A 20,221-nucleotide genomic window follows, 5' to 3' on the forward strand; every position below is an offset into this window, starting at 1 on the left:
CTGGCTCCCACTGCCTTTGGGGTCCCCTTTACCCTGATGTTCCCCCAGACTCCAAACTCTGCCTTCCCACACCCCTCTGCCTTTGCACATCCCATTCTCCTGTCTCCAGTGTACCCCAACTTCTCCACAGCCTCCTGAAGCCCCTTCCTCACACTGGCTCCCCCAGCCCGTCTCTTGGGCCTAGCCCTGTGGTGCGGCCGCGTTGGGCTCCGTGCCCTTAGCCTTTGCATACAGACACATTTGTCCTCTCCTTCCAGACAGACATGAGGGTCTGAGAGATCATGTTCCCGTTCCTGAGTCGCACAGCGAAGCTTCCCAGTGACTTGGGTCTGACATCCATCCCATAGTGGGACATTTCAGCTGCTCCCCAACACCACCCTGTTTCTGTTGGGGGATGCCCGAATGTGCCATCTTCTCAATATTGCAACTCTGGGACCATGGTGGCCTCGGGTGCCAGGTGCCTTCTGATGTTCACATCCCAAGTTCCTCCTGCTGTTCCTGGCACCCCTGTTGGCATTCCAGAAAGTGCTGCCTCTTAACAAACCAACCCCCATCCCTGTTTGAGGCTGAGGTCTGTTTGGGACACAAGCCCTATGCCTAAATTGCTGAAGCTTTTCAGCACTTTGAGATTTCTTTCTTTGCTTAAGTGGCTGAAGCCAGGGTGGCACTGGGCCCCTGAATCTGGGCCGTTTCAGAGGCGGTGCAGCCTGGAGTTTTCCATCTGTGGCCCCGAGACCCAGTTCTTGGAAGGAGGCCCCCAAGGGTCAAGCTGGCCTGTGCCAGGACCAGAGGGATGCCCACCCGGGCCCCCCACACTCCCTCCCACTGCTCTGACCTCAGGCACTTGTTGAAATATACTTTTTATTGCATTTCTGCCGTTTTACAAAAATATGACAAAATAAATTAAAAACAAATAAATAATTGCCTATTCTGTGTGTGTGTATTTTCTGTTGGGTTTGTGGGTTTCCTTTTGGCTCGCCCATGCTGGTAGAAAGGAAAACGGCAGACGGGGTGGGGGGGGTGCCGGCCAATACTGGGGGCTGTTGGCGGCCAAAGCGCATTTTGCATTTTCTGGGCCGGCCACCCCTGTGAAGGACTGATATTGCATATAAGAAGAGAAGGCAGGGCGGGCAGGCAGAGCTAATGCCAGCCGCTGGGCCAGCACACGGCCTGGGGGCTGGGGCTGGGGCTTGGGCTGGGTGCCGGGGCCTCGGGCGATTCCGAGGTGGCCGGCAGTGGCTGGGGCAGGAGGCTGTAGAAGCTGGTGTCACCTGGCAGGGGCTGAAGGGCAGGCGGGGGCCCAGCCAGGGCACACGGCGGGCACTCGGTGGCTGGGGCCTGGAGGAGGGCGGTGCCCTCGCCCCCGCAGCCCCATGGCCCGTCCCATTGCCAGCAGCCGGCAGGCGGCGTCGGGCGTCGGGGCAGCAGCATTGGTGGTGGTGGCGGCGCCGGGCTCCGGCTGCGGCGGCTGCGGAGGGCAGGGGCGCCCACGGGGGCCAGTGCTGTCCCTGCGGAGGCGAGAGGGGCTGTTCCGGGGAGATGCCGCCCCCGCCGGACCCTACCAGGCTGGCGACCCTGCCCACACTCCCTCCTGGGCTTCCAGGCACATGAAGGGCCTTATTGCTTCTGGTCAGAGACAGGGTGGGCGTCTCTGGGTGCAGGCCCTGCCTCTGGGCACGGGCCTGCCCAGTCCCGGGGGAGAGGACATTTGAGGAAGTTCCTCTGGCTTCTGACCTATCTCCTTGCACTGCTGCCACCTCTTAGGCTCCCTGGGGCTGGGGCTAGGGTGGGTGAGGTGTGATAGGGACAGTGGTCCCAGGGCAGTGAGGCCTGGGCCTCTGCTCAGCACACATGTGGGTGCAGCCTGTGGCTGAATGCCCCGAGCTCCCTGGGTGTGCAGTCCCAGCACCCCATCTCCAAGGAAGGCCTCCCTGAACAGCTGGGGGGCAGGGCAGGGGTTTGCATAGAGGCCTGGGGGTCCAAGTCCCCCCAGAGTGAGCTGAGTGTGGGGGCAGGAGTGGGTGAGCCAGGTGGTGAGGGGCCTCCCTCATCTCTCCTGGCACCGGAGCTTGGTGGGGATGCCCTGGGGGCTTTGCTGTCCCTCCCTGGGCATGACAGGGTCAGGCACAGGGCTCCAGGCTATCACAGGGCCCTAAGATATGGAATAGGCTTTGACTGAGAGGATCCATTTACTACATGGACCCAGACCCCTCCGGTACCAGAGACCTGGCCCCCTTCAGCCCCTCTCCCCATGCCTGACACCCACCCCAGCCCTAGAGCCGGCCTGGCGTCCCCACCCCCGAGTTAAAGCTTGTGACCTGAGCCTTCTTCTTCAGGCCGGGGGGCTTCCAGCTCCTCAGCCGCGGCCTCGTCCACTGGCCCACTCCTCTGGGCCCGGCTGCCACCACCGCTGGGGGTCCCGTCTGGCCGGGCCTGCCCGCCCGCCCCGTTGGACCCGGCCTCAGCCCGGGCCCCGCCAAAGGGGAAGAGCTTGCCGGCGTGGAAGGCCTTGGGTGGCGAGTGGCTGCGCTCAGAGTCCCGCCGGGTCTCGGGAGACTTGAGGAACTTGAAGCTGAGGAAGGCTGGCAGGCGTGTGTCGCTGCCCGTGGGCGACTGGGCGGGAGACGGCCGGGGGGCGGCGCTGGAGCCTGCAGCAGCCAGTGAGGACGCGGCCCCTGAAGACAGAAACTTGCCCTGGAGCGGGATGATCTGCTTCAGCTTCATGACGTTGTTGGGCGCCAGCAGGGATCCCGGGCGCTTGGGCCTCTCGGGCCCGTGGCCGCCCGCCCCGCCACCCTTGGCCTTGGCAGAGGCCTTCTCCGAGGCAGCGGGGTCCAGCCCAGGGCCCTCAGCCCTCGCCTCCTCCCGGCCACTGGCGTCGCGTTCCCGCCGGGCGTGGTGCTCTGCGTGGCGCTGGCGCTCCTCTTCCTCCCGTCGCCGCCGCTGCTGCTGCTGGTAGCGGTGCTGCGCCTGGCGCTCGTGTCTCTGCAGGTAGAGCCAGGCGTTACGGGACTGGGAAGAGGGGTCTTAGCGGCACCAGCTGAGGCCCGGCGCAAGCCGGGCTGTCCGCAGAAGTGGGGGCAGATCCAAATACTTATTGGATGCCTACTGCGTCCCTGGGCCCATGATGGGGCTCTCCGGGGAAGTGGGGAGAGATTAAAATGCTTATTGGCGCCAGCGGAATCCCTGGACCCACGCTGGGGCTCTGGGAGGAAGGGGGAAAGAGATCCAAACACTTATTGAGCACCAACTGAATCCCTGGACCCACACCAGTGCTTTCGGGGAACTAATAATAAAACAAATATTCACTGGCCACCAACTCTGTCCCCGGCCCGCCCTGTGCCAGACAGAGCCCTGACTAGAGCCGACTACCGTCCCCGCGGTCCAACCTGGTAGCCAATAGCCATTCGAGACCTTGTCAATATAAATTTAAATTCATTAAGATTTGTGGCCAGGCCTGGTGGCTCACGCCTGTAATCCCAGCACTCTGGGAGGCCGAGGTGGGAGGATTGCTTGAGCCCAGGAGTTCGAGACCAGCCTGAACAAGAGTGAGATCCCGTCTCTACTAAAAATAGAAAAATTAGGGAGGCATGGCTTGGGCGTCTATAGTGCCAGCTACTAGGGAAGCAGAGGTGGGGGGAGGCAAAGGTGGGAGGATCACTTGAGGCCAGGCATTTGAGGTTGCTGTGAGCTATGATGATGCCACAGCACTCTACCCAGGGTGACAGAGTGAGACTCTGTCTCAAAACAAAGAAAAAAAATCATTAATCATTAAGATTCTATAAAATAAAAATTTAGTTTCTTTTCTTTTTTTTTTTTTTTTTGAGACAGAGTGTCGCTTTGTTGCCCTGGCTAGAGTGAGTGCCGTGGCGTCAGCCTAGCTCACAGCAACCTCAAACTCCTGGGCTTAAGCGATCCTCCTGCCTCAGCCTCCCGAGTAGCTTGCCCGGCTAATTTTTTCTATATATATTTTATTTGGCCAGATAATTTCTTTCTATTTTTAGTAGAGACGGGGTCTCGCTCTTGCTCAGGCTGGTCTCGAACTCCTGACCTCGAGCGATCCACCTGCCTCGGCCTCCCAGGGGGCTAGGATTACAGGCGTGAGCCACCGCACCCCGTCAAAATTTTGTTTCTTATTCGCACCAGCCCCAATTACAACGTGCTCACTCACTGCCTGTAGGTAGCTAGGGCTACACGGACAGTGCCCACACAGAGCATTGCCACCGGCAAGGAAGCTGGGAGCTTCTTGGCCCATTCTACCGTTTTCTGAAGAATGTGGAAGACACTGGGCTTCTAGAAGGATCCATCATGTCCCCAGCTCCCAGTGGGGATGCTGTCAGGGGAGCTGGGAGATGACAGAATGTTCTTGAGGGCCAGCCTGGTCCTGGATGCCACTGGGACACTGGGAGCGACCAGGCCATTGTGAGCACTAATGATCACACCTGCCTCTGTGCCATCTGTGTGTGTGCCCTCATGCTAAGGAGCCGGTGGCTGAGATCTGAAAGCCGAGATCTGTCACTAGCGAAGTCCCACCAAGAGAATGAGTAAGGTGAGCCTGGCCCAGGCCCATGTACCTTGAAGGCCTCGCGGCGCTGGTATTCCAGCTTGGCCATCTCCTCGGCCACCCAGCCTGGGATGTCGGGGATGGCCACATGGATGAGGTACTTGAGGAGCAGAGCAAAGTGCTGTGGGGATGGCAGAGAGGTGGCTGCAGGCTCTGGGATTGCGCTCCTGCCTCCCGGCTTCCCAGGGCCCACCCACCAGCCGCACCTCGAGCACCACCACGGACACGATGGCTGCTTCTGGGCTCAGCCAGGGCAATAGGCGCTGCAGCTGTCCACACTGGCCGATTAGGTAGCAGTTGACCACGATTGCCAGGACACCCATGGCCTCCATCACCTTCTGCAGGGCGGCAGGGGGGCTCAGGCAGGATTTGGCTGGCCTCCCTGAGTCCCCAGCTCCTCCCTGCTGCACCCTGGCTCCCTCCTGGCCGTGGCTCAGAGACCTTAGCCTCCCTCCCACCTGCCACTGGCCGATGCTCTCCACGCGCTGGCCGAAGGGCCGCTGTAGCCCCGTGCACAGCTTGAAGGCGTCACTGCGAATCTCAATGAGGTTGTTGACCAGGGCGCACAGCGCAGCCAGGGGGAAGGCAGATGAGAAGAGAACGACGTAGCCGAACTGCACGAACATCTCCTGATAGTCCTGGAACGTGTCCTGCAGGCAGGCAAGTGTCAGACCTGCACACCTCCTCCCTCGGACTACCTTCCACCCAGCCTGGCTCCCTCAGACAATCCCGTGGGCACCCAGGGTGGCTCCCCCTCCTCAGTCAGTCCAGAGGGCTCTATCCGGCTGGACCTCCCCCTCCTGCAGCATCACGACAGCGCTAGGGCCCGTTATCATCCCCTCCCACCACCTCCACCCTCGGACTGTGTGCACTAGCCCCTCCTCACCTCATACTTCTTCATACAGCTCTCCAGCTCTGCCTGGGTGAGCTGGGGCGAGTGTTTCTCCTCGGGAGGGTCAATCCAAGACGACCGGTTCTGCCGACTTTGCCTCCAGGTGGAGTCGCCGCTGGAGCTGGGCTCCGGGTCCGGGCCACCGTCAGGTCCCTGGTCTCGGCCCTCACCTCCTGCCCGGCGGAGCAGGATGGCTGGGGGCTCCCGCTCAGGGCTGCTGGGAGCCCCCTCCGCCTCGTCGTCTTCCTCGGCCAGCGTGAACATACTGGGCTCCAGCCCCTTCTCCACCATGGTGGGACTCCCCTCCTCCAAGAGGGCCTCCGGGCTTGGGCCAGGCCGGCGCCGCCCGGCACCCCGCTCGGCGAAGCTGACCTTCTTCAGCCGGAGCCCGCAGTCTAGAAGGCCACCTTCCTCGCCCTCCTCTTCCTCCTGCTCCTCTTCCTCGTCGTCTTCTTCCTCCTCCTCCTCTTCCTCCTCCTTCCTCCCCCGAGCCCCGTCCCCCACCTCCCCGCCTTCCCCTGCCGGCCGCCTCTCCACCGTGGCCGCCTCCTCCTCCTCCTCCTCCTCCTCCTCGGGTGCCCCGCAGCCCCCGCTGAGACACCTGCGCCCCCCCCCAGCGCCGCTGCCACCACCCTCCTCAGCCTGGGGCTCTAGGCGGCGGGGTTCGGGGCGCCACGGGCTCAGCAGGCCGAGCAGGGCGCGGGCCAGCTCCCAGATGGCCCGCACGCCCAGCTCGCCACGGCTCAGCCGCCGGTACAAGTGCGGCTGCAGGACCTCTCGCACGTTCTGGAGGAACTGGCGGGTGATCAGCAGCGTGGCCAGCATCTGGGGGCAGGAGGGGCGGAGAGAGGAGCATGGGGGGCAGGCGGGGCAGGCGGGGCTCTGGGCGCCAGCAGGGGGCACCGTCGGGGAGCCCTGCACCCAGACACACACACTGGACCCGATTTGTAACTCTGCCCCTGCGGACATGCCCGGACACCAGCACTCAGCCACCGTTCACAGCTGCCCGCACCGCAGCCTGGCAGGCCACAGCGCCCCAGCCGTCCCGGGGAGGGAGAGGCGGGACCCCCAGCCACCTGCACCGGGTTGGCTGAGCCGGATCCCCTCCGCGCATGCGCCTCAGCTGGGCTTCCTCAGCCCACCCCTCCACCCCCGCACAGCCAGGCTGCCCTCCCTGGCAGGCCCCAGAGGCTCGCCCCCTGCCCATACTTTGGCCCGGGCCGCGAGAAGGAGGCCCTGGAGGGAGAGGAGGAGCAGGCGGAACCGCAGGGCCACGAGCGGGACCAGCACTGCCCGCAGCTGCCGCTCGAGGCTCTGGGACAGGGACAGGACGAGCAGGAGCTGTGGAGGGACCGACGGACAGGTGGACGGACAGATGGGGGGGTGACAGGCAGAGAGAGGACGCACGGATGACGACAGAGAGGAGAGAAGGATGGAGGAGGGAGGGGAGGGGCTGGAGAGCCCTTGGACCCCTTGAGCCAGCTCTGGCCCCCGCTGGCAGCCATGGGGACGGGATCTCACCTCTTTCAGGCGCTCCATGTCCTTGAGGTAGAAGCCGATGTAGAAGAGGCTCAGGTAGGAGTTGACAAACTGGAACTGAAGGAAATAGGCAGGCGGCCTTCACCCCGGTACCCCCCACGTCCCAGTAGCCCTCCCTGTGCCCCCACACAGACCCACGTCCCCCTGCTGTCCCTGGCCTGCCTGCTGGCCACGACTCACCAGGACAACCTTGATGATGAGGTGTTTTTCATAGGCGCTCTCCAGCCGGTAGTTCTCTAGGGGCCGAGGTGGACAGTAAGTGGGCGGCCCTGATCCCCCAGGACAGCAAGGATCCCAAACGGTGGTGGGGACCTTCCTCCCCCGGGTGGGGAGCCGGGCCCCCTGGCAGGGCATACCCATATCATTGAGCCAGACAGCGAGCTTCTTGTAGCCCTCGGCACTCACGCTGACGAGCAGGGCCAGCACCACCTTGGGCAGGAAGCGGGCCAGGCGGGGCAGCCCCTTTACGCTGAGCACCAGCTCCTGCGAAGCAGGGGGGTCGCGGGTTCGAGGCTCACCCCGCTGGCCGGGCTCAGCTCGAGGTGGAGCTGGGTAGGTAGTCGCCCAGTTGGGTCAAGGCAGGGTTGGGGGAATCGGGGGTCACCTGCAGCTGGAAGCAGCCAAGCATGAGCAGGAAGACACAGACAAGGCTTGCCAGGCACAGTGGGAGGCTGACGAGCAGCTGGAAGAGCAGCCGCTTCCAGGGCGGGTAGTAGAACTCCTCAGCTCGTGTCACAGGGCTGATGCGTCGCACCCCCTGATGGTGGGCAGAGGCCCGGCCCAGCGTGAGACCAGAAGGGCCACCTCTGCCCCACACATGTTTCCTGATCGTAAGAACTCAGTGTCCTGCCATGCCTTTGCTCTCTCCCTGCGCCCACCTAGGGCACCCTTCCAAGTCTCTCAGTTGCAGTTTCCACTCCCCATGCAGAGCACTCCCTCTTTGTGCACACCAACCATACTTCACAGCTCCTGCAGTGCCCTCCACGTGCACCCTCTCTCCTTTACCAAATTTTCCATGACCTTGAACTCAGCCCCCGACTGACCCTGAACTGGGGGCGTGGCTCTTCCACGGCTTCCCCGGGTGAGTCCAGTGTCCCCCACTTGTAGGCTAGCTCGGCACCCCTCCGCTTCCATTCCTCTAAGAACAGCGTTGACCAGATCACATTGAAAAGAGCGAAGACCACACAGGACACGTCCCGGCTTGTCTGTGGGTGGTGGAGGACAGTTGAGCTGTTGGCCAGGCCAGCCCAGGGAGGAGGGTGACTTTGGGCCCCCTAGTCCCTGCCTGGCCCCCACCTGGTACCTGATCGGCCTCTGTGAACGTGTACAGGACGGAGCCAAAGACAGCTGGGTACACCATCGCCGACGTGTAGAAGCCCAGCCAGGCGAAGTACATGGCAATCTTCACACCAAAGTAATCACAGATGTCATCTGCCAGGGAACAGAGGTGTGTCCCAGTTACCCCCTGTCTGCCTGCTGGGCTCCCCCACAATCCCCCACCCCAGACCGCACCTAGAGGCTGGTTTTCACACACGGCCTGCACCCATGACTTCATAAGGCGGTTCAGGATACGCTGCTCGTGGACCGGGAACACCTGCTGGATGATCCCACGGGCCACCAACTCGGGGACTGTAGGGGGACGAGCACAGGTGACCCGAGCTCCTCCACCCTGAGCCCAGCCTGACCAGCCCCCTTTGTCTGAAACCCAAGTCACAGCTTTTTGTCTGCTCTTAAATGCAGAGGCTCTTCCCAGGGGAGGAATTCTGCGTGGCTGGAACATCTGATTCTCCTTTAGAATTTGGGAGGTTTAGGGGCGGGCAAGGAAGGAATCAGTAGGGTGGGGTCCGAATGGGAAACTATGTTTTTATTTATTTATTTATTTTTTTTTGAGACAGAGTCTCACTTTGTTGCCCGGGCTAGAGTGAGTGCCGTGGCGTCAGCCTAGCTCACAGCAACCTCAGACTCCTGGGCTTAAGCGATCCTACTGCCTCAGCCTCCCGAGTAGCTGGGACTACAGGCATGAGCCACCATGCCCGGCTAATTTTTTTGTATATATATTTTTAGTTGGCCAGATAATTTCTTTCTATTTTTAGTAGAGACGGGGTCTCACTCTTGCTCAGGCTGGTCTCGAACTCCTGACCTCGAGCGATCCACCCGCCTCGGCCTCCCAGAGCTAGGATTACAGGCGTGAGCCACCGCGCCCGGCCGGAAACTATGTTTTTAAATAAAGCTGTTTGGCCTCAGTTTGTGGCCCCAAACGTTTGAGGAATGGTACAAAGTTGGCATCAGAAGGTGAACTTGCAGCGGCTCAGTTTTCTGGAGGGGAAACCAAGGCCCAGGGCTTCACCGCACAGTATGTGGAGCGCTGTCCATGGTTCCCGCCGCTGCCACATCCCAGACCCAGAAAAGAGCCTGGCCGGGACCCGCCTCTCCAAGATAAGCCCCACCCTTATGCTAAGACCACGCCCCTCCAGCCCATTGGTTGCCCAACTCTTTGTCAACCCTTGACTGGTTGGCCATAGGCCCCACCCTCCTGCTCCGATAGGTTGTCCTCTAAGAGCCCCACCCAACTTTCTGCCTGTGATTGGAGTGCCAGCCCCGCCTTGCTCACTGATTGGCTGGTCTTCCAGAAAGCGCACGTTGTGGAGTGCTTCGCCTTGCTTGGCACGCAGGTTCTGCAGCCAGAAGCGGATGATGCTCTGACGTTCCTGGGGGGCAACAGGGCGTGACCTAGGGGCCAGCACACCCTGGGTGTGCGCGGGCCACGGGTGCCAGGCTTACCTGGGAGGTGAAGAAGCGCAGCTCGCTCTCCACGTTCTCGTAGATGAAGTCCTCATCACAGGAGAAGCCGCGGGTGCCCCCACCGAACTCGGCCTTGACGGCCTTGCGCAGGCCCAGCTCGTCGGCCCCTCGGAGCAGGCTGCGGGGAGGGTGCGGGAGGCGGGCTCAAGGGCAGGCCCGGCTGGCCGTTGGAGCTGAGCGCGGTGCCCCCGGTGGCCCCCTGAGCCTCACGCAGGGCGACACCAGGAAGAGTAGGGACTGAGTGGCAGGCTCCGCGACAGGAGACAGGCGGGACACTTGCCTCTCGTACGTGGCGGTGACGAAGAAGGCGTAGGCTCGTGTGTGACGGTGGTGGCGGACTTGCACGATGAGCTCGGGGATGCCCATGCGGATGTGGTTCAGCAACCATAGCAGTGTGTGGTCATCCGTTGTGTCTGCCAAGGGGCACAGGGACCGATGGCTCTGGCCACGCGGGGGGCCCAAGGCCTCCTGCATATTCCCGCTCTGGGAAGCCGAGCTCAGGAGAGCCGCATCTGGGCACCGGGCGCGCGGGCGTGGGTACCTGGGAAGGTCATCAGCACGTCGCAGTTCTCTGTAGGCACCGTCTTCATCCATGCCTTGTGGGACACCAGGTAGCGACCCGCCTGCAGGAGTCGCTTCCCGAAAAGCTTATCTGGGGGATGGCGTGGCAGGCCCGGGTCAGGCTGCCCTGGGACTGGACCCCAGCCTCCAGCTTTGGTTCCTCCAGCCCCCACCAGGGCTCCTCAGCATTCTGCCTGGCATTCAAGGCCCTGAGAACACTGGCCTTGGCTCGTTTTCCTCCCTCCGCGTCCTTGCACCAGCCAAGCCCCACTCCAGGAATGCCACTCCCCCCAGATCCTCTCCTGTGAATCTTACTCATTCTGGAGGCCCAGCGTCGCCTCCGAAACCACAATCGATAGGGCGCTCACTAGCAGCCCCGACCACTTCACGTTATGACAGCGCGTCCCTACAGCAGCCCCAGGAACTGGGTGCGGTTCTTACCCCCATTGCACAGGTGGGGAAACTGAGGCCCAGAGCGTCACCCGCCCAAGGTCACAGTCGAGCTGGGATTTGAACTCAGGACCGTATGATTCTGTATCCTCCTCGAGGCTCTCAAACACATCCCTGCCCCGCCACGATCCCACAGCCCCGGGGTGGCGGGGCGCAGCCCCAGACTGGGGCTCTCAGAGGGGCGTGTCCGCGTCTCCGCGCCGGGACCCCGGCCCGCTGCACTGTCCCAGCCCCACCCGGGCCGCAGCCGCAGTGCCGGGAGGAGGCAGCCCCTCCGCGGGACACCAAGCCAGAGAGGTTTGACCCCAATCCTCCTCCCCATCCAGCCGACGCGGGCACCCAGGCACCGGCACCCGATCTGGTCCAGCAGCCGCACACATACCCAGAACTCCGGACGCCGGGGCCGCAGGCTCGCCCTCCGGCGGGGGCCTCTTGCCACGCTCGCCCTCCAGGGACGTGCCCCCAGAGCCGGAGGCGGCCTCGGACATGGCGAGGACAGGTCAGGTCAGGGGCTGCGAGCGGCCCGGGCACCGGGGGGCCGCGGGCTCATGGGGCGGGTGCGGCGGCTGAGCGCGCGGGAGGAGGAGACAAAGGCCGCGCCCGCCCGCGCGGGCCGCCGTCCTCGAGCGCCCGAGCGCTGCTTCTCGTCCCCGCCCGAGCCGAACCTCGATTCTTCTTCCCAGCCCTGCACGCGTCACTCTTCTGGTTCTCGCCTCCGCCCGCCCGCCTCGCTCTCTGGTTCTTGTCTCCGCCCGTGTTGTTTTCTGGGTTTCGTTCTCGCCCGCCCACCTCGCTCTCTGGTGCTCGTCCCCGCCCGCACCGGTGGTGCATTCTCCGACTCGTCTCCACCCACGTCGCATTCTAGTCCCCGCCCCAGAGCCTCAGTTTCCCCCTCTGTAAAACCCGGACTCCGGAGGCGCGGTTTGGAATGTGAGATATGCGTGATTTGACTACGGCAGGACGTGGGAGGGGGCGGGCCTGGTCAAAGGAGATTCCTGGTGGTAATAACCTCAACGCCACCGCAGGACTGCAAATTACAGCAGGTGCTGTGTCAGGACCTTTGTGCACGCCACTCAGCGGCCTAGGACACTTTTCATGCTCTCTTTGCCCACTTAACCCCTACTCCCTTCAGGATGTAACCCCCTTAGAAAAGATCCGATAGAGTTGTCAAGTGTAGCAAATAAAAACAGTCCACCTAGATAAATGTAAATTTCAGATGAAAGCATAAATGTTCAGTATGTCCAAACTGTGACACGGGGTACAGTGACCCTAAAATGTTAGGTCTGGTTCTCTATGCCCGGCACACAGTAGGCACTTGGTGCATACTTGTTACCGATGGAACAACCAGACATGGAGAGTGTCATCGTTCGTCGCTATTTTACAGCTGAGAAAACCAGCAGGGCGGATATGGGGCATTAGAGCTCTAGCCCGTCCGACAGATTCCCCCCGCCCCAGCGAGAGCGCACCGCGCGCCCGCTCTGGCCGAGAACCGCAGAATCGGCCGAGCGAAGGCGCTCCGGAAGACCCGCCCAGCTGGTGCCTGGAATCCCACCATCCGCGCCCTGTCCCGCGACTAGCGCTGTCCTGGGCCAACCTGAAGGGAATCTCCGAGGCTGCCCTGTCTGGCTTTCGGGGAGCCAGAGACTGACCGGACACTTGGCTCTGCAGGTGCAGACCTGGGTCAGAGGGATAGTCACGGAAGCCCAGATGGGAGAGTGGGCTGTGCTGGGGGTTCCCGGAGGGCTTCCTGGAGGAGGAGGGGATCTTGGAGCTAGACCTTGAGGATGAGTTTGTCAAATGAGGGAGACCATCCGAGGCCGAGGGAACGGCGAGAGGGAGAGGTGGGGAGGAAAGAGAATCTGCAGAGTTCCAGGAAAAGCTAGTAGGAATCTTCCCAGAAGTTCGGGCAAGATTTTCCCTGGGCCAGGGTGTGGGTTCCCCGGAACTCATCCCTCCCAGTCACTGAGCTGCTCTGAGCTTCCGGTCTCAACCTGGGCGCAGAGAGGTGCAGCCCCTCGGTTCTCGGACGGGAAAACTGAGCGCACGTAGGTCCTTGACTCGCCTAACCCTCGCCTCGCCGTAACTAGCGCTCCGTGCCAATCTCTGTCCTCTCAGCTCATTTCCATTGCCTCGGATTCCCTCCCCCCGCCCGCTCTAGGACCCTAAATGGTCGGTCTACTGTTGCCCGGGGAACAACAGTTGGCTGCACCCGCCCGGTGGAGCCCCCGCCCTCTTTCCCTTGCGCCAGCCAATGGAAACGAAAGTTTTCAGTCGGTGGGCGGGATGTCTCCTATGGCGCCCAATAGTAGTCGAGAATCGTCGAGCACTTTACCCGTCATGCCTCGAAGTGGGCGGGGCCTCCTGCCCGGACATGAAACCACACAGGCAGGTCGGGCAGGGGGGTTGCAGGTTGTAAATCCATGTGGCGGGGGTTGTGGACCCTGGCTGCCCGAGCGGCACGTTGGCCTCACAGGTGGGACGACCGGGGAAGGGGTGTGACAGCATGGGGTGCAGCTTGGACCCCAAATCCACTCCCTGGGTTATAGGGGCCCAAGTCCATGCTGCAGAGCCACTACCATTCTCATTCTTCCGAGCCTGAGTCTGTCCGTGCCCCTACCCGCGTCTCATCTGGGTCACCTTCTGGGCACAGAGCTCCCAATCCGGTCACCCTCCGGCCTCAGAACCTGCGAGCGGTGCATCCCCCAGCCGCAGAGCTCCCGCCCGGGACGTCTCCCAACCATCGAGGCCTCGGTCGACCTGCTGCTCTGGGGGCAGAGCCCTCCAGGCGCGCTGACTCGCCCTCTTGCGTTCCAGACTGTGCCGACGTCAGGGCAGCGGCGCTCCGGCTCCCAGCTCCGGGGCCACCATCTTCGCGTTGAGCTCGGGCCAAGGCCGTTGCGGCATCGCTGTGATCCGGACCAGCGGCCCTGCCAGCGGCTACGCCCTCCGGATCCTCACGGCGCCCCGGGACCTGCCCGCAGCCCGCAAAGCCAGCCTGCGCCTGCTCAGCGACCCCTGCTCCGGGGAGCCTCTGGATCGCGCGCTAGTGCTCTGGTTCCCAGGTGAGGGGTCCTCGGGCCCGAGCCTCCTTTAGGTCTCATGACCCAGTTTTCCCCCTCGAGGAGTCTGCCCAGACTGTGCCCTCTTGACTCTCAGCTGTCTGCCACATTAGGTCCCCGAAGTTTCACGGGTGAGGACTGCGTGGAGTTCCACGTGCATGGAGGCCCGGCCGTGGTGAGCGGCATTCTGCAGGCCCTGGGTGAGTTGCAGCCGTGGGTGCGAGGCCTGGCTCTGCCAGTGGTCCTGGGTGGGGACCAGGGGGCTCACGATCCGGGGCCTTCCTGCAGGCAGTGTGCCAGGGCTGCGGCCGGCAGAGGCAGGAGAGTTCACCAGGCGGGCTTTCGCCCACGGGAAGCTGAACCTGACTGAGGTGGAGGGGTTAGCTGATCTGATCCACGCAGAAACCGAGGCACAACGGCGGCAGGCCCTGAGGCAGCTGGACGGGGAGCTGGGCCACCTCTGCCGCAGCTGGGCCCGGAACCTCACCAAGGCATGTCCCCCATTTGCCCATTCCCTGCCTCAGAGACCCCACCTGTCCACCCCTTGCATGAGAGCCCTCCACCTATTCGTCATCCATTCTCTACACGAAAGTAACTGACCTATGAGACGCCAGTCTGACCCCTTAGGTCAGGCTGGACGTGGGCAAATTGGAGGTGAGATGGTGGGTTCCCAGGTGCTCGCACCACCTATTGTCTCCCCTCCCCCAGGCTCTGGCCCATGTGGAGGCCTATATCGATTTCGGTGAGGATGACAACCTGGAGGAGGGTGTCCTGGAGCAAGGTGAGTCTGCCTTGAGGTGAGGGATGGGGACACCTGGCATCTCAACTCCCCAAAGTTCCCCCTCACTCCCTTCCCTCTGCCTGCCTTCCCTCACCCACAGCGGACATCCAAGTTCGGGAGCTGGAGGTGGCACTAGGGGCACATCTACGAGATGCCAGGCGTGGACAGAGGCTGCGCTCAGGGGCGCACGTTGTGGTCACTGGACCCCCCAACTCGGGCAAGAGCAGCCTGGTGAACCTGCTCAGTGCGTGGGAGGTGGTGAAGCGAATGGCCTGGATGGGGCGGGGCCTAGTGCCGGGGGCGGGGCCGGGAACTGAGAAACTCATTTGTTCAGATCTGGGGAAGAGGCCAGAGTGGATGGGAGCTCTGTCCAGACTGGGGATGCAACCTCGGGGAGGAGCTTCTTTGCCTCTACTTTGTCCCCTTTCTGACCACCTCCCCCAGGCCGGAAGCCTGTGTCCATCGTGTCCCCGGAGCCGGGGACCACTCGAGATGTGCTGGAGACCCCCGTGGATCTGGCTGGGTTCCCTGTGCTGCTGAGCGATACAGCGGGTTTGCGGGAGGGCGCGGGGCCGGTGGAGCAGGAAGGCGTGCGGCGGGCCCAGGAGAGGTGGGCAGACAGGGTGGTGGTGGGAGGGGAACGCAGGACCCTTCCTCTGCCTTTTCTCCCTGTTGCATTTATTTTTCATTCTTCCTGAAATCAGAGAAGGTCACTAAGCTCCTTCAAGTGAGGACCTCTGTGATTTGGTTCTGATTAAGTTCTGCCCCTGGCACACCCTTTTTGCCCTGCCCCTCATGCTCTGCAGGCCCTCGTGGGCTCGGCCCTGCCCAGAGCCTGCAGCTGCTCAATTTGGGGTCGCCACTTAGTTGGTTATTTCTGCTTTCCCAGGCTGGAGCAGGCTGATGTCATTGTGGCCATGCTGGACGCCTCTGACCTGGCCTCTCCCTCCAGCCGCAACTTCCTGGACACAGTTGTAGCCACCGTGGGAGCCCAGAGCCCCAGTGAGAGCAGCCAGCGCTTTGTGCTGGTGCTGAACAAGTCGGACCTGCTGCCCCCTGAGGGCCCAGGCCCCGGTCCTGACCTGCCCCCAAACCTGCTGCTGTCGTGCCTGACCGGAGAGGGGCTCCACAGCCTCCTGGAGGCCCTGAGGAAGGAGCTGGCTGCAGTGTGAGCCCCACTCACCCACCCCCAGCTTCCCCTGATCCAAGTTCCAGTGGAGGCTGAGCCACTGGCTTTGTTTGGCACATACTTGCCCTCGACTTTAGTTTCTGTATCTACAAAGTGGGTACAACTATTTCCCCTTCAAACAGTGGTTGTAAAAGGTTGAGAGAGGCCAGGCACAGTGGCTCAAGCCTGTAATCCCCGCACTTTAAGAGGCTGAGGCAGGAGCATTGCTTGAGGCCAGGAGTTGAAGACCAGCCTGGGCAACCTCATGAGTCCCTGTCTCTACAAATAATTAAAAAATTAGGCCAGGCGCAGTGGCTCACGCCTGTAATCCTAGCACTCTGGGAGGCCGAGGCGGGAGGATCGCTTGAGGTCAGGAGTTTGAGACCAGCCTGAGCAAGAGTGAGACCCCATCTCTACTGAAAATAGAAAGAAATTATCTGGCCAACTAAAAACATATAGGAAAAATTAGCCGGGCATGGTGGCGCATGCCTGTAGTCCCAGCTACTCGGGAGGCTGAGGCAGGAGGATTGCCTGAGCCCAGGAGTCTGAGGTTGCTGTGAGCTAGGCTGACGCCACAGCACTCTAGCCCCAGCAACAGAGCAAGGCTCTGTCTCAAAGAAAAAAAAAAAAAAAAGCCTAGCGTGATGGCTCACGTCTATAGTCCCAGATACATGGGAAGCTGAGGCAGGAGGATCACTTGAGCCCAGGAGTTGAGGGTGCAATGAGCTATAATGATGCCGCTGCACTCTAGCTGGGGCGACAGGATGAGACCCTGTCTCAAAAAAATAAATAAATAAAAGAGGTTGACAGAAACCATGTTTCTTATCTCTTCCAGGTGTGGGGACCCATCCACAGGCTCACCACTCCTGACACGCGCAAGGCACCAGCATCACCTCAAAGGCTGCCTGGATGCCCTTGGCCACTACAAGCAGTCGAAAGACCTGGCCCTGGCAGCTGAGGCACTGCGTGTGGCCCGGGGACACCTGACCTGCCTCACAGGTGGAGGGGGCACTGAGGAGATCCTGGACATCATCTTCCGGGACTTCTGCGTGGGCAAGTGAGGGGATTGCCCAGAGTCTTAGGGGATCTGGGAACAGCTTGGTCCAGATGGGGTTCCCATTCAGTCAAGGAAGAACCTGATTCCAAAACAGTGAAGCAGGCCGGGTGCAGTGGCTCACACCTGTAATCACAGGACTTTGGGAGGCCAAGGTGGGAGGATGGTTTCAGGCCAGGAGTTGGAGACCAGGCTGGGCAACATAGCAAGACCCCATCTCTACAAAAAATAGAAAAATTAGCTGGGCATGGTGATGCCTGCTTATACTCGTAACTAAGGAGACTGAGGCAGGAGGTTCACTTGAGGCTGGGAGTTGGAGGCTGCAGTGAACTGTGATCAAGACACTGCACTCCCTCCAGCCTGGGTGACAGAACAAGCCCCTGTCTCAAAATAAAAACAAAACAGGGAAGCAGTGCAATTGCCTTGAGGGGTCGTGAGCTCCCTGCAGGGACTTGCTAGAGATTCAGGCCCTGGAATGGGGCTGAATGGAGGTCCCTCTGGGCGCCAGATGCCAGGAGACCTGAATGAGACAGAGATAGGAAGATCTTAGGGGTTTTTGTTTCCTTGTTTTTAATTTATTTTGCAAATACCAAAGGAATGTATAAAACTCGGGTGATTCAGAATTGTTTTAATGTGGAAATGTCCCTTATCCCTTCTCCTGGGGTCATGGTTTAATGTGTTTTTCCAGAACTTTCTCTGCACATTTGCATCCTTATGGATGCACCTATCAAATATATGTTCGTGTTATATCATATATATAAATTGTATTGTGTTATTGGTCTACAAGTTGTCATTTCTTTTTCCTTTTTTAGTACTAGTCTTGATATTTTGCTTCTTTTTAAAATTTTATCTTTTCTCTCTCTTTCTCTTTTTTTTTTTTTTGAGACAGACTGTCACTTTGTTGCCCGGGCTAGAGTGAGTGCCGTGGCGTCAGCCTAGCTCACAGCAACCTCAAACTCCTGGGCTTACACCATCCTACTGCCTCAGTCTCCCGAGTAGCTGGGACTACAGGGATGCGCTACCATGCCTGGCTAATTTTTCTATTTTTAGTAGAGACGGGGTCTCGCTCAGGCTGGTCTCGAACTCCTGACCTCGAGCAATCCACCTACCTCGGCCTCCCAGAGGGCTAGGATTACAGGCGTGAGCCACCACGCCTGGCCACTTTCTCTTATTTTTTAAGAAACAGGATCTTGCTATGTTGCCCAGGCTGGTCTCGAACTCCTGGGCTTAAGCGGTCTTCCTACATCAGCCTCCTGAGTGGCTGGGACTATAGGCACACACTACCATGCCTGCCTGATTTTTCTTATTTTTTGTAGAGACGGGATCTTGCTCCATCACCCAGGCTGGAGTACAGTGGTGAAATCATAGCTCGCTGCAGCCTCCAACTCCTGGGCTCAAGCGATCCTCCTGCCTCAGCCTCCTGAGTAGCTGGGACTGGGCATGCACTGCTAGGCCTGCCAACATTTTGCCTCCTGTGTCTTAAAAGTGACTTACAAAATCCACAGGCCCTACTCCCTGTACAAGCTCAATCTTCATTCACTCGTTCACTCAGTGAATATTTATCAAACCCTTACAAAGAGCTAGCACTGTACAAATGATTTTGTTGACTCTTCACAACAGCACGCTGCTGTGGGCATTTTGTTCCAATGCTACAGATGAGGAAACTGAGGCTCAGAAAAGTAGTTACTTGCTGGAGGTCACCCAGCTTTGGGGGTTTGAACACAAATCTGTTTGAATCCAAATTTGAGTTTGCCAAGGGCCTCTTGTACAACAGGCAGAGTGCTGAGGACACCAAGGGGAACCACTGGTCCCTGCCCTTGTTAATGAAGACATAGAGATCATTACAGTGAGGTCTGATGGCTGCTTTGTGAGTTTAGGATGAGGAGACCTGGGGCCCGGCACGGTGGCTCACGCCTGTAAACCTAGCACTCTGGGAGGCCAAGGTGGGTAGATCGTTTGAGCTCAGGAGTTTGAGACCAGCCTGAGCAAGAGCGAGACCCCGTCTCTACTAAAAATAGAAAGAAAATTCACTGGACAACTAAAAAAAATATATGTAGAAAAAATTAGCCAGGCATGGTGGCACATGCCTATAGTCCCAGCTACCCAGGAGGCTGAGGCAGTAGGATCGCTTGAGCCCAGGAGTTTGAGGTTGCTGTGAGCTAGGCTGATGCCACAGCACTCTAGCCCGGGCAACAGAGTGAGACTCTGTCTCAAAAAAAAAAAAAAAAAAAAAGGATGAGGAGAGCTGAGGGTGGGCTGCCTGGTGGAGGTGAAATTTGTGCAGAGATATAAGTGGTGAGAAGAAGGAAGCCAGATGGAGGAGGCTGGGGAGAGTATCCGAGACAGAGGACACCGCATGTGCAAAGGCCCTGGGGTGGGAGCGTCATGGTGTGTTCACAGGAGGTGGCCAGTGAGGCTGGAGGAGAGGGTGATGAAGGGAAAGTAGGGACAGAGGGCCCAGCAGGCAGGTGTCTGAAAATCTGGGGCAGCCTGACATGGTGATGACTAACCAGCAGAGGGCACTGTGCCCTAGCACAGGAGGTTCCTGGTGTCCTGCAGAGCTCGAGTATTCTACCCTTGGAGGGAGGACCCAGGCCTCCACACCTCACCTGGGGGCGTGTGCGTGGCTCACTCCCCTGGACAGAGGCAGAAACTGGGTCCTAAATAGGGTCAGGATCTTTCCAAGACTCAGAAAAAGATCTCCACCTCCAGTGATTGAATTTACACACTGGTTTCACGGGGGCACTAGGGCAGGCAAAGGGCATTAACTGGATCAAAAGGGGGCCCCAGAATTTCCTGGCCACCCCACCAAAGGGGATCCCTGCTCCTGTTCATTCGTAGGCTTTATGGCAATATGCCACTGTTCATGGATTCGTTTGCCCGTTCAGGAAAAGGGTCACACCATGAGCTCAACTCATGGGTATCATTACTGTCGTGCCCAATTTGCAGAAAAACAGACGATGCCTAGAGAAGGAAAGCGATGATGTGGGTCCAGCAGGGTGGGCTCGACATGGGAGGGTCAGGGAGGGTCCCAGGAGGGGTGAGCAGGGCCTGGGCCTGGCGGGGGACAGGGATGCCCTTTAGGCAAGATGCCTGGGCCCTGCCTGCCTCCCCCGGGGCCCTGGCGCACAGCTGGACTCAGGTCCTTGGCTACAGTCCCTTTTTTCCAAGAAGGGTGAGGTGGTTTGTGGGAAGCCGCCATGCACAGGGGTTATTTATAGAGGTTGCAGGAAATCCCCAAAGAGTCAGAGGCTCACCAGGAGGCTGGACCTCTGGGTCAGGGAGGGGCCCGATCTGCCAGTTGCTCCCTGCCCAGCTCATCTCCAACCCACCTCCGAAGGAGCCACCATC

General features: G+C 60.3%; 2 protein-coding genes across 3 annotated transcripts; one reads left to right on the plus strand and one right to left on the minus strand.

Annotated features, from left to right (window-relative positions):
• Positions 1-803: 803 nt before the first annotated feature.
• ANO8 (anoctamin 8) lies at positions 804-11,494 on the minus strand. The gene is made up of 18 exons (XM_045553005.1): positions 11,191-11,494; positions 10,339-10,449; positions 10,078-10,210; positions 9,777-9,915; positions 9,607-9,703; positions 8,508-8,624; positions 8,299-8,426; positions 8,039-8,200; positions 7,600-7,752; positions 7,352-7,478; positions 7,176-7,231; positions 6,978-7,052; positions 5,451-6,281; positions 5,023-5,214; positions 4,771-4,902; positions 4,575-4,685; positions 2,319-2,985; positions 804-1,508 (listed from the first exon to the last, which is right to left on the minus strand). The coding sequence occupies exons 1-18, from the start codon at positions 11,294-11,296 to the stop codon at positions 1,141-1,143; spliced, it is 3,705 nt and encodes a 1,234-aa protein (XP_045408961.1). The 5' UTR covers positions 11,297-11,494; the 3' UTR covers positions 804-1,140.
• A 1,644-nt stretch (positions 11,495-13,138) lies between these two features.
• GTPBP3 (GTP binding protein 3, mitochondrial) lies at positions 13,139-17,048 on the plus strand. Of its 2 annotated transcripts, none has more exons than XM_045553059.1 (9): positions 13,139-13,281; positions 13,623-13,870; positions 13,981-14,067; positions 14,156-14,358; positions 14,576-14,648; positions 14,749-14,892; positions 15,093-15,258; positions 15,538-15,816; positions 16,652-17,048. In XM_045553059.1, the coding sequence occupies exons 1-9, from the start codon at positions 13,229-13,231 to the stop codon at positions 16,875-16,877; spliced, it is 1,479 nt and encodes a 492-aa protein (XP_045409015.1). In that variant the 5' UTR covers positions 13,139-13,228; the 3' UTR covers positions 16,878-17,048. The 2 variants fall into 2 exon arrangements, with proteins under 2 accessions (XP_045409015.1, XP_045409006.1); XM_045553050.1 differs by having other exon boundaries at positions 13,139-13,193.
• Positions 17,049-20,221: the final 3,173 nt, after the last annotated feature.

This window comes from Lemur catta, chromosome 1 (assembly GCF_020740605.2).
Source record: "Lemur catta isolate mLemCat1 chromosome 1, mLemCat1.pri, whole genome shotgun sequence".
Taxonomy (NCBI): Eukaryota; Metazoa; Chordata; class Mammalia; order Primates; family Lemuridae; genus Lemur; species Lemur catta.